General features: G+C 30.2%; 1 protein-coding gene across 1 annotated transcript in view; it reads right to left on the bottom strand.

Annotated features, from left to right (window-relative positions):
• Positions 1-13,751, bottom strand: part of LOC130440979 (neurobeachin) — a 747,233-nt gene that overhangs the window by 228,189 nt on the left and 505,293 nt on the right. The window contains exons 28-31 of the mRNA XM_056774400.1: positions 12,900-13,637; positions 11,676-12,002; positions 11,501-11,621; positions 10,210-10,346 (exon numbers count right to left, since the gene is read on the bottom strand). Coding sequence (XP_056630378.1) covers positions 10,210-10,346; positions 11,501-11,621; positions 11,676-12,002; positions 12,900-13,637 — 1,323 coding nt within the window. The remainder of the gene's footprint in view (positions 1-10,209; positions 10,347-11,500; positions 11,622-11,675; positions 12,003-12,899; positions 13,638-13,751) is intronic.

Genomic DNA, 13,751 nt, shown 5'->3' with positions numbered 1-13,751 from the left:
TAAATTTCCAGTCATGATCTCACTACAGCTGGTTGAAATTTAAATGAAAATTGTGGAGAAAAGTTTATTTTAAATAAAAACATTTTTTTCAAAAACCAGTTCTGATTTTCAAGAAACAGTTGGAGCTCCTGCAGTTACTTGTTGCTCGAGGAATGTGTTAAATCACACTGATTATAAAAATTATGAGTTGTTCCATATTTATTCCAAGTTATTTATAAAAGAAAAAATGAAAATTAATGTTGTTGGTTTGCACACGATAGCGTTATAAAAAGTGGCATATGAAGAAATGCCTATTAAATGACGCTACGTATTCACAAAATTTGATACATATCACACTCTAAATGCATAGTAACACTTTAGAATTTCTATATATAGTAACATGATATTTATAGAATTTTATCGACAACTCCCACAAATGTTGATTTTTCCACAAAGTTGGAATACGGTGAGCTCTTTAACAGCATTAATATTTAGAAATGTGAATGCAGCATCAAGAAGTAAGATCAACAGTAACATACAGTAATGTGAACGATCAGGAAAATAAACAGACAAAATCATACTACTACTACAGTCTAGAATTCAAATTGTAGTTATAATTTGTGAAAAATTTTAGTTTCCAGTATCAGACTTACAATTAACAATATTTGTTGCTCATTGAATGATCCACTATTTTTTTGTTCCTATCTCCAATTATATAATATGTTTTAATTTTTTTGGATTTTATCCCTGAAGTAATTATTCTTAATCTTATTAAATATCGTTTGTATTAGAATAACATTCAACAAAAGTTCTGGATTTAAAACTAAGGAGGTATCAAGAAAACTGTGAAATTGTGAAATTAAAAAAATAATAAAGGTGGAATGAAGATTAAATATATCGAGAGAAGACAAGACAATATAACATATAACTTGCTTATTAATAAGTATCTTCTCTTAAAGGAAAAAGGTGACTTTAGATTTCATCCGTATAATAATTAGATTCGGTATCTCATTTTCATTTCATAATTTGTGGTTATAGACAACAAAAGAGGGTCAAAAAAATCACGGTGGAAAAACGATGCCAGTTGAGATGGGAAGTTCTACCACAACCTTCATATTCTCCAGATAATGTTCCCATCTTGAGGGTACCTTAAAAATGCCTTGACGGATTTTTTTTTGGTCATTATTACCACAAAACTTTTAAAATAAAGAGATTTTACATTGAACACAAGTAGTTGAAAACAACGGTAGCTAAATCCACTCAATTGTTTCATTTTATATAAATAAAGCGACATGGTTGTTACTAAATCCGTAGATATTCAAAATGCGCCAAAACGGTAATCCAAAAGTTAAAAACATGTTGTAGCTCTATCTATTCTACCGATCCTTGCTTGCATATCCAGACATTGCGTTTGGTAATGTGAAGTGTGTTCATCCAATGAAGATTTTCTGTTGACCAGTAGCGACAATTATGATATATTCATTATTCCCAAAAATAAGTTCCCTTATCAAAATTATCTTCCAGTAACTGATTTATTTTATAAAGTATCCCTCGAAATATCGAGGTGGAGAGTCCGGAAAATTAATTCCAGTTGTATTCGTTTTTTATCTCCATAACCACTCATTTGTAAATCACATTTTTATGTATAACTTAACGTTTCGCTCCTTCTTTGGGAGCATTTTCAAAAGAATAATTAATATTTGATGATTAAAATCTTTGTAGAATAGATAAAAACATATTAGTAGAAATCTAAAAAAATTATACTATATTAAAAATATAGTATTAGAATCAGTGTATTTACCTCGAAATTTCAATAAAACGATATTATACCAGGTAGATTGAAATAAATTAATTGATCAAATTATGATAAATTTGGCTGAGGTTTTTTATATATTGTCTATAATTTACAGAACATTTATCTTGTTTTATGTGTATTAGTGTGTTAGTGTTTATGTAGAGCAGTCGATGCATTTTTGTTGTATTTGTGACCATTTATTCTGTTTTCTAAATATTGCGTAGTCATTCCTATATAATTTTTAGGACAATTAAAAAAACAAAAATCTTAGCTCATGACACTAACTATCAATATTTTGAAAAAGACCGAAGTAAGTCGAAACATCATTTTTTATTGTTTATATTATATTGTATCTCTTGAAGGTTGCCATAAGAATTTTAAGTATTTAAGGGGTGTTTCTTTTTCGCCCGTGAGTATCCAGGTAAAATATCTTTACCTTTACTAAATCATAATAATTTTGACAAAATACTACTAATCAGGTTAGCTCTTCTCAAAATAATCTTTCAATTAATTTTAATTTATGATTTTCTGTCCGAAGGCTTTGAAAAATTTCTTCCTATATGTTCAATCTAATAAAATTTCTTTTATTCATCGACTCTTTGAGATACTTGTCAAATTAGTTCCTTGTTTCTTATATCTTTTCCTAATTTTTCATTGGTTAAATTCCTCATTGTTTCTTTTATTTCTGTCCATTCCGTTTTTTTATTTTTTTGTATTTTTCAACATTCCAGGTTATTGTCTATTTTGTATACAAGCTGATGTGTTGAATATTAATTCTACAGTTTAGTTTCACCATATTTTGGAATTTCATTATTTATTATACTTTGACTTATTAGAAAGTTTCCAAATTTGGTGACAACATAACTAAGAAAATCAATTTTTATAAACATTCATGAAATAAAATATTTAAAACAACTCACTCTTTGACTTAAAATACGCTTCATCTTCCAGAATAACCCTTTCTTCCCAGAAGCGCCAAAAAGGAAGAATAATGTTAATAAATACGAGTAGATCTAGTTATTTAGGCTCTAAAATTTCTCAATTGTCTACCAGAAGTACTATATTGTTGACTCTAAACTCATTCTACATGGACGTTTATGAAGCAATGATAGTGGTAAATCGTCACTTAAATAAAAATTCAATGTTTATTAAAATCAGTTATAATATCGCGAATGCCCACTCAATCTTCTTTTGCTCATAAATGAGTCGCTCCCTTTTCTTCGTTTTCAAATCAGTAATAAAGCAAGCACTATTTTAGCCAACTCATTTTACTGTGAGTGTGGTGAAACGTCTACATGGCCATACATTCGTACGACTGCAGCACTTTTATATCGCCGTATCAGTACGGTTGAATAAATACAAATGAACATTTATGTATCCACTAAAGTTTTGAGCGTGAGAAAATGTTAAAAGCGTTAAGACACAGCGGACTACTCAAAATCGTGATGTCGATAGCCAGCTACAAATTTACGGCTCATATACGTCTGTATACAGGACAACGCAGCAGTAGCCGGCCACAAAGCGACTACGGATACGATTAATATTATTTTGTTTTTGTATCAGAGTACCATAGATTTATAAATGTTACATTCGTGAAACTAAAAGCTATAAACCTACCATGTTCATGCAGAATGGGAAAGGGAGTACTTTTTCAGTTGGAAAGGAATAAAATCATAATTTCAGGATAGTACACATTAGAATTAAAAAAGGACGCTAAGAAAAAAAAAACAGAATGCAATCGAAATTTCAATTAAATGAGAGTAACAATCAACAAGACTGGAACAAGGCAGCTACAGAGGCGTCATGGGAAACCGTACAAATTATGGTTAGTTTCTCTTTTAAAGCTGCAAATACATTGTTTGATACCTTTCAAAACAAAGCTGAGATAATCTCTTCTATTAAATCTGATCAGCTTTTTGCTAATAGAAGATTTTATCCAGTTTAAATATGAGCACTTTCCTTATATGGGCAAGATCGTTTACAAACAAAATTTTTCACAGTACAACAGCAATACCCAAGAATAAGTTGATATTCTTACAGATTTAAGACTACAATTTGATCAACGATTCCAATATGTTAAAAGCAAATCGATTGTAGTACAATTCGTCAACTCTCCTTTTGTAGAGAGAAATTTGTCGACTTTCAAAAGAATTTTTAAGAACCTTTTATAATACTAATCCAATTGTAATTAAAGTTCAAAGCTATTTTCAGCTTTATTTCCTTCTGTGAAGCATCTTTTTCAAATATGAAATCATGAAAATCAAACTTAAAAAAAATTCTTTCTAACCAAAAAGAATTCCAGTTCTGTCAATGAAATGAACATTTTAATTTACCATCACACATATAGATTTTTAAACTATGAATGTAAGTTTATAGACAATTAAATGTATATTAATTCTATTTCTTAGCAGCTCTCTAGAAGATTAATATATGCTATAATGCTAGCTCACAGAATCAAAAGATAGGCCATTGACAGTCATTTTTTGGTTCTGGCTGACTTCGGTCTCAATAAAATTTACAAAATGAGTCTCAAATATTTACTTTTTATCAATAAATCGTAACTATAGATGAATGATAATTGAGGATATATCGCAAAAGTTTCAACCTCAAGATATAATTTATTTTTTCTGCTCCTATACTTTGATGAATTTTTTAAATATGTACCACTACCATTTTGATGATATTCATTAAGAGTTTGTTCATTAAGGTACAAGTTTATAATCAATAGAAATGCAACATCTTGCATATTTGGACTACAACTAATGCCATGACCACCTTACGTATCTGAAATTTAACAACTTCAACAAATTGTAGCAAAAATTTCCGATTCGAATTCAATTTTTAGTTTTTTAAAAGTAAAATCTGTGAAAATAGTAAAAGTTATATCCAGAATTTAACTCCTTCAAATATTATAGACTAAGCCAAAAGAGCCGCAAATAATTTGTTGCCAGTAAAATCAGCTAAAGTATACGATCAATTTTACTCTCAATTTATGGACTGGAAGGACAAAAATAAGACTTATTTAGAAAATTAAAGTCTATGGGCATATTATTCAATTTTAAAATCTTTCCAACAAAAATGGACATATCCAAATCCGAAATTCTTCATTTTGTAGCTTACACAGTTTGCTTAGATAAGTCTTCAATTATTACTCACAATTTCATTATAAGTTTAATACATTTTTGAAAATAAAGTGATTATTTTTATTTATTACGATTCGTCGTAGAAAACACAGTGTACGGAGGTCGCATTTAATATTTATTAAGACACTAGTATTCATTACGACACTCGCCAAGGTTCCTGTCGTAACTTTCATACATGGTGTCTTTGATCTCAATAAAATTTAATAATCTACTATTAATACATCGATACCTATTCGGAAACATAGCGTCAATACTGAGACAAGAAAAATATCGAATAAATCAGGAAAGAAAACATCAAATTTCTGGAACAATAGTTGGGTTAGAAGTTTAGAACAAGTAGAGGAAGAAATTAATGGGTTATAATCCGAATGGTGCAGCTTTGTCGCAGGCAATTATGCGAAATTAGTTTGAATACAAAATCAACATACTGTTTGAATTAATATAGAGCTCCGAAATACTATATATTTATTGAGTTGTTTGCATGAATGTAAAAGTACGTTTCTACAAAATTGAATATAATTAACATTTTTATGGTGTATATCAACTGAAGAATACAAGGTGTTCTACCGGAAGTCTACTGTAACTTTGTTATTTTAAATGGACCACTCTGTACATTAATACATTTTTTAAATCTACGTCAAACTTTAGTATACTTTTGTCTTAAATCTTTCTTCGAAAAATGCATACTTTTTGAGTTTTTGAGTTTTCATATCTTTAAGGGTATCTTCGTAAAAAAATAATTTATGAGTCTGCAAGGGTCAAATGTTTTACCAAAAAATTAATAACTCAAAAAGTATGCATTTTCGAAAAATTTTTATAGACAAAAGTATACAAAAATTTCACGTAGATTTCAAAAATTTATTAATATACATCCATTGAAATTAACAAAGTTACAGTCGACTTCCGGCCAACTTTGAAAATATTTTTGTTAAAAAGATCGTATCCGTAAACCCAAATGTAGAAATTTTCACGATTTTACTATAAGTATTTTGCCATATACAGATAGTTTTAACTCGTCGTGGGACATCCTATATAGTTGAACACGTTATTGAGTGAATAAGTGTGAATTCTTCAGATAATTTAGGAATAAATTTACCGTTACTTCAAAATAACGGTTCAAAACATATTTTAAATCGCACTCATTGCATATATTTTTCATAACATATTACTTTACAAATATATTTGTCAAGAGCACATAATTTTAACTTTATTTGTTTTACACTTATGAAAAAAAAACGTTTATGGAAACATGTTCTAACAAAAATAATTAACAGGTATCAATAACTTATTGATCTTATTTAATTCAATTGTAAAATTGCCTTCCTTCTATTTGACAGTATAATCGTAGTATAAGAAGTTAATATAGAATTTCGTAACTGTCGGAGGGCTTTCTCAGTTCATGTCGATTATCAAGTTTTGTCTTTTACGCAATGTTTTTTAGATTGCCCTAGGAAAATTAATCTGCATGCCCAAACAATAATTTTCAAAGCTTTTATTTTCTATGCACCGCAATCATCTAGGATTAGTATAACTCCTATATTTTCAACTGTATTTATTATCTGTATTATTTGACACGTGGCTGCATCGAAAATGATTATCTTACTAGTATAATGGAGGTCTGCATCCACCTTTTGCATATGATTTAAAAAAAATCCATTCTTCCGTTTTCTCAGATAATTCGTCTATTGTTACTTTTTGAGGAAACTCATATTTCTTGATAATCTTAAAGATGGATCCTACGCTTCCGTATTTTACCAAATGGATGAACAAGAATTTTTTACCAAACCTCACAGAAAGTCCAAGAATTTTCCATTGTTAGGTATGCTCTTCGGTCGGCTAATTTGAAGACACTTTTCAGTTGAACCTACTTCTTCATAAAGTTTCACAATCCTCCAATCTGCAGTATAGATAATTTTATCGCATTTTGTAAATATAAACATGAGTAAATAAGTTACCTCACCATTAGTGCTTTTACAATAACCTTGTATCAGAAGAATTGTTATTATTTTTTTTTCGGTAAACATAATTCAATTTTCAATACAACACCTTTCACTAATGGAAATAAGAAATAATTTACATTTGGAAGCAATTAATGACTTACTACTTTTTATTTAAAAAATGTATAATTTTAATTTTATACGACTGTAACTTTGGATCCCACAAATAAATAGTTATTTACCGTTACGGTTGTATTTATAATGTAATATATAACGAAAAACTGGAAATTATAAAAGGTGTACTGTTTTGAAAAAATATATTAAAAAGATATTGTGGAGTAACGATATTTTAAAATATTTATTGATTTTAAAATAGTTTATGATATAGTGTTTCATTAATAATGGCAAATATTTTTTGTTATTGAATTCTGAGATCAAAACATTAAAATTAAAGTAGACATATTTTTCTTTGTTATTTTTACTTCGTAGAACGGTGATTCATATGAATTTTTTAAAATAATGTTTTTAGTACTATCTTACATATTCTCGTCTTATTTAGCAGGACGTGTAGCTACTCTACACTATACTACAAGAATGCTTAGGTACTAAAAATGTCTGATTTCTGATCGTTATCAACTTCGTAGTCACATTTAGTTTCCAACATCATGAGTTTCTGATTGTAATGAGGTTAATTTACCATAATTTAGTAGGGTATGAATTTGTAAATTATGTTATTTATTAGTCGAAATTTTATATTGGGAATACTCATAACCGAAAATTTATTTATTTTGTTTAATTTTTATGTACTACTACCACTTTAATGATATTCAGTAAGATACAGATTATTCAATAAGATACAAATTTATAACCAATAGAAATGCAGCAAATTTTACTCTCAATTTGTGGAAAGGGAAAAAATAAGGCTAGCAGCTTTTCAGAAAACGTGGTAATTGTTTATTTTGATGAGCAGAAAAATTGAAATCCCAAGTCTACGGACACATTATTATACACTGGCGAGCAAAAAATTGAGGTTACCTTAAAATTTCCATGTTCTTTGAAATTTTACGTTTTCAAATAGTATTCGTAAACTATACATCATTACATGTGTTTTTGTAAGTTGAATGTGATACTCTATGCTAAAGAAAAAGGCATTTTTTTCTTGGATTTTGGAGCCATTTTCTTTGAAGACCAACTCTGTACGAGTTTGTGCAGTAATTCCCGCTCAAACGATAACTGACCCAATGGAAGATGCTCGTCAATGCAAACTCCAACATATCTTTCCCCAGATCTTTTCCACACTCGTCGACGTCCATCTGACCCAGTGAGGCAAAAACACGACTTATCTAAGAACAATACCCAGCTCCAGTCATCATCATACCAACAAACGTGATCACTGGCAAATTTCAATCTTAACGGTCCATTCACTAACGTTGACATTTCTCACTTCTTCCAATTGATTTCGCAGTGAAACCGCAGTAGCTGTCTTATTCCGCACACTTGTGGACACCAAAAAACGGTCATCCTGTTCAGTGGTAACTCTTTTTCCCCCTGACCCTGGTCTTCTAGTGATCAGGCCAGTCTCCAGAAAGCGCTGGTACACCCTTTACACACCACAAAGACTAGCACCAACAATTCTTGCAGTTTCACGTTGCCCCCGACTATCTTGTAACAGCGCAACAATTCTTGCCACAAAAATCGGATCTAAAGGCATTATAGGCCTGTTAAATCACTACACTTTGCAATTGTTAGGTTTTACACAAAGAATCAATAGTAAATTGGGAAACAGGCAAGGGAAATGTGAATGTTCAATTAGCGCAAAGGCACATTTTTCATCAAAGTCGTACTCTAATATATCGAATGACAGCTAATCACAGCTGTCAAGTCTCGGAAAAAATTTGCTTTAACGCCTACTAATCTTTATCAATATTGAGGCTAAAATGATTCGCAATCTCTAAAGTGACCTTAATATTTTGCTCGGCAGTGTATTTTAAGGTCTGCACTATCTTCCGATTATAAACGGAACATATCCTAAATTACATGTCTTACTTTAAAGAACTTGAAACGTGAATTATTTTGAAACAACCCTCTTAGTAACAATTAAAGATTCAAAAACAACAATAAGAAAATTAACCGTCACGGGAAAGTATTATGAGATCTGGAAGAAGTATATGAATCTTTGTCCAAAAATCCTTTTTTTTATAAATTACATCAACTGAAAATGAATCAAACAGAACGTGGGAATAAACAAATTTGGAAATATATGAGAAGAAATTGCTTCTTACTTAAATTTTCCACATCCTAATCTCACAATATTAATTAATGCAGGTGGTGACATAATTTAAACATCATCATAATTTCAAAATAAAATCAATGCAGACAAACAAATTTTGAATTCAATTGAATGCAGCCAAGCTAATAATGCAATAAACATTACCCCATCCAGATCAATAATATGAAAACTAATGACAAATTTGGCGAAAGTAAAGCAATTAAATTTAATAAATGTACAGTCCAAAATTATTTATATAAATCAATCGTAATAATTATAAAAAACTAGATTTTATAACTTGTAATAATTTCATTATAAGTTGAATGAATTTTGAAAATAAAGTTAGGGTTTTTCATTATTATGATTGATCATAGAACAAATAGTGTATGCAACTCGCATTTAATGGCTGTTAAGACATTCGTATTCATTACGACACTCGCTAAGGCTCGTGTCATAGCTTTTTTGCATCGTGTCTTTGTAATATTAAGGCTAAATTAAGTTATATATTATGTTGTATCTTACCAATTATTGGATCTGAAATTCATTCATGCAAATAATTGAAAAAGATCATTTTATAGTCAACGATGTAAAACATATTTTCCGGTGACCTACATGAATAACTTCACAGTATTTCGCCCTAGGAACTAGCATGAAAGTTGTGCATTTTGCATCAGTACTATCAAGTATTTCAAGTTGGTCGTCGGAAAAGTGTAGACAGGAAACTTGGTACTATGATCTAGTTGCACAATATGCTATTCATCAAGTATAGCAGGGAATCTAAGATCTAGTGCATGCCAGAGGAATGTGAACAAGATATTTCATATATAACAGTTTTATCGACATAAAATGACTTATTTGGATGAACCTGCATACCTATGAAAACAGTGATAGATTTATAGTATTAGTTTATATTTGGAAGCGTTTGCAGAATCGCGAGAAATTGAGAACTTAAACAGTTTGATTAATTGCTTGATTATGTTATATTTGCCACAAAACATTTTTTAAGTTCTGGATCTAGGTACCAACTACTAACAGATCAAAATGTTCTATAATAAACTTGAAACATTGAAATTATCTAGAGCTCACCTCACTGTCTATCTTCTTGAATTCTTCGTCGTCCTCATCCACCTCAAAATAAAGTTCTGCAGATGTAATTGATACCATACCAGGAGCAACAAGTCCAGGAGCAATAAGTTTTGCCTTAGTGCTAATATTTACAGGACCTACAAAAGCATATTTCTTCAAGTATTGAGATTATAGAGAGACAATTGTGTTATACATGACTTATGGTAAAGCCAATCTTTAAATTTAGTGATAGTTTGAGAAATACCAAAGTTACCAAAGTTCTAGTTTTTCAAATTTTATTATATAAACAATTTTTGCAGTCATAGTTCCGGTTAAATTTTCTCCACAACAAATATTGAAAAACTACCTATGGCTGATGGTTTAAATCCAGATTATGGTATATTGACAGAGATTTGGGATGAAAGCAATCCTTTTAGCTAGAGATTACACTGACAACCAATAATTTTGATAGAAGCAGGTCATACAAATGTTATTCCAGCGATTCTAATAATTTCGGATATATATTTTAATTAAAAACTAGCTACCAGGATATTTAACGTTTTTTATTTCATTCTAAATCTATTTATTTTTATTGCATTTTGGTTGTAAGATTGGGTACAGTTGGTAATCGAATTGAAAGATAGGCCTCACATATTTGTTGTTTGTTTTCCTGGCATGTTAGTGAAAAAAATTGAGGTAAATGAAATTTAGGATATAAATAAAGTTAAGAGAACTTGAAGATTTTCTATATCATACAAACTAGTTGAATTTCGCAATTTTTGATCAATAGAAAGTCTGTTACAAGCAGCAATGTATGTTTGACCACAATTAACATTATCGCAGTACATAAATAACAGGAGTTATTTTGTGTTATGTTCTTTTTTTCTATGTTATTAATTTATATTCTCTTGGTTTACTTCCATCCTTAATATCTTTTATTAATCAGTAGTATCTAACAGCAGTAGGTAAAACTACTTTTTTCATTTTTTGTTTTATAATATAACTTGATGAAACTTATGAAATTGAAAGATTTACTATGAAAAGTGGTCTAAAGTCTTCAACGATTGAAATAAATAAATTATGTTGACATTTCATCTAAATTTTCTTGATATGGCTTTGTTTTATCAATATTTATGTTAGATGTCAAAGTTCAGTAGTAAATTTTCTATTGCTTTTTATTTTATTTTATACTTAAGGGCAAATTGATGAATCGACAATAATCCCCTATTATATTTTAATGACTAGAGATTCTTATCGGACATTTCTTTTACTACAATAACTATAAGTATTTTTATTTCTTGTAACTATTTACCATTAAGATCTGTATCTAAATCACGGTCGTCAACCATCAGTTCACTGTCATCCATGAGGTCATTTTGCATTTGTTGTTGACTTCTAGTGGCCGCAAGATGTGCATGAAATTCTTCTCTAGCCTTAAAAATTCAATCATGAAATTTATGTACTATAACAAATAATATTGTACTTACTTGTAGAATGGCATCCTCAGGGGCCCCATGTTCAATTGCAGCCTTTAAACTAGCCTCTGGATGAGTAGTTCCCAAAGGATTGTGAACAAATCGCTTCCGACGTCTTGCATCATCTTCCCAAGCATCTAATTTCCAAAATTCCAGTACTGTGGAGGTCTCTACCCCTTCTATATATCCCCAAGCACCATGTTTGTTAGACATTATATTTCTGACCTTTTCTAAAAGTTTGCTGGCGGTAACATTATCACGTCGCCTGGCAGAAGTTATCAAGTGATCACACATTCTTTCTTCTTCTCTTCTGTCAAGTAAAGTTTGAGCAGATTGTGACTGAAAGACAGACAATTCAATATTTTATTAATCTGGAAATTAATGATAGGAATAGATAGTAATAGCTCTTATATGGTTGTATAATGTTCAACTCATTCCTTTTGAGCATAGCCTTTGACCCTATCCGATCTCTTGTCTTCTTGTTCTTTACGATTTCAAGTGTTTCATTGTTTAATAAGGTATCTAGTTATTCGTTTACAGCAATTTCCCAACATCTGCCTTTTCTTGTTAATGCTGATTCGTAATTTTGTGTAAGGTAAATTTAATTGACCTCATACACTGAGTATTTTTGTCAAGAACGAATTTTCCTTTTCGGTTTATCATTGAGTAAATTTCCTTCATCTTATTATTCACTTCATTTCTCGGCTGCTAACTTCTGGTATCTCAAATAAATTTACATATATGACTGTATCTTTTCTTCATTTCATTACTTTTCTGTACAGATGATGTTACCAAAGGTTGCTTGCTAATCATATGACGCTAACCTACTCTATTCATCCAATAAAGATACAACTAAATTTTCAATTATTTGTATGGTGCCTGTCAATTGATAGCAAACTTACCCCACATAAATTTTTTGTAGTAATGTACTCAATATCTTAATTCATTATTGCAATGTCAGGTAATAATATCCAGTCTCTTTAATGTGGTTTTTAAGATTTTGTTCTTAGAAACATGGCATGCAGTCTCTTTGTTGCATTTTATATTGGTAAGACCTTTTATGCGGCAACATATCGTCAATGCAAAAATTTGTTATATTTTCTATTGATAGATTTCGGTTTCTTTTATATCATCAGAATATCTTAATACACTTCCAACCATATAAGTTTCAATAATTTTCTTATTAAACTATGTAGTAATAATTTGGAATATTTGTACAAGTTTTACAATACTCACCTCAAAATCTGCATGCTTAAGAACGTCGTCAGCTCTCATTCTGTTCAATATAAATTCAGCTTCGTTCGCAACTCTAACAATATGATCTTTCATAGCATGAGACAACAGCCTACCTTCGTTAATGAGCTCTATAAAAGCGAGTCCAGCATGTTTCTGTAACGAATTTTGCCACTCTTGGGAACATAACAGCATAACTAATTCTACTACAGAATTGCTATTTTTGAAGGTAGTTAAGCCTTTACCTTCCATTAATAGTTCTTGACCGTGGGAGCCAACTAAAGTTTTCGATAGAAAAGGAGCAAAGTCGACCATTATTTCTCGCAGTAAAGGGCATACAGAACCAAGAGCCATTTCTAATTTTTGTGTTAGAGACGCTTCTCGTGATGGTGTAGGAACAGATATGTGATCCACTAAATTACTAACAGGCAATTCATCAGGTCTCATTTGAACTGGTGTTTGGATGATTCCATCTGGAATATGAACTACTGAAATCTCAGAATGGTGTTTTTCTCCTCTTTCAGAAGATATATTTCCTTCAATATCTAAAGGTGAATGTGAAATATTTTGCAGATTTCTAGTTTCTTCTTTTGAATCCCCTTCTTCATTCAGATTTATGTCGGTCCAATTTTCATCAGTATTCACTTTTTCGTTATCATCTAGGTGAGTTTCACAATTGGAACCAAGGTTATTGGTATCAGCAGAATGTACAGAATTAATGTCTTCCATAGAATCAGAACTCTGAAACGTTAGATATTTCAATTAGTTCCATACACAAATTGATTCTGAATATATTTGCAATTTTCAAGATGAGTAATACAAATTTAACACAGATGGCATGAATGATTTCATAAT

Source organism: Diorhabda sublineata, chromosome 3 (assembly GCF_026230105.1).
Source record: "Diorhabda sublineata isolate icDioSubl1.1 chromosome 3, icDioSubl1.1, whole genome shotgun sequence".
Lineage (NCBI taxonomy): Eukaryota > Metazoa > Arthropoda > Insecta > Coleoptera > Chrysomelidae > Diorhabda > Diorhabda sublineata.
The sequence above is the reverse complement of the archived record's forward strand: the minus strand, read 5'-3'. Positions and strand labels throughout refer to the sequence as shown.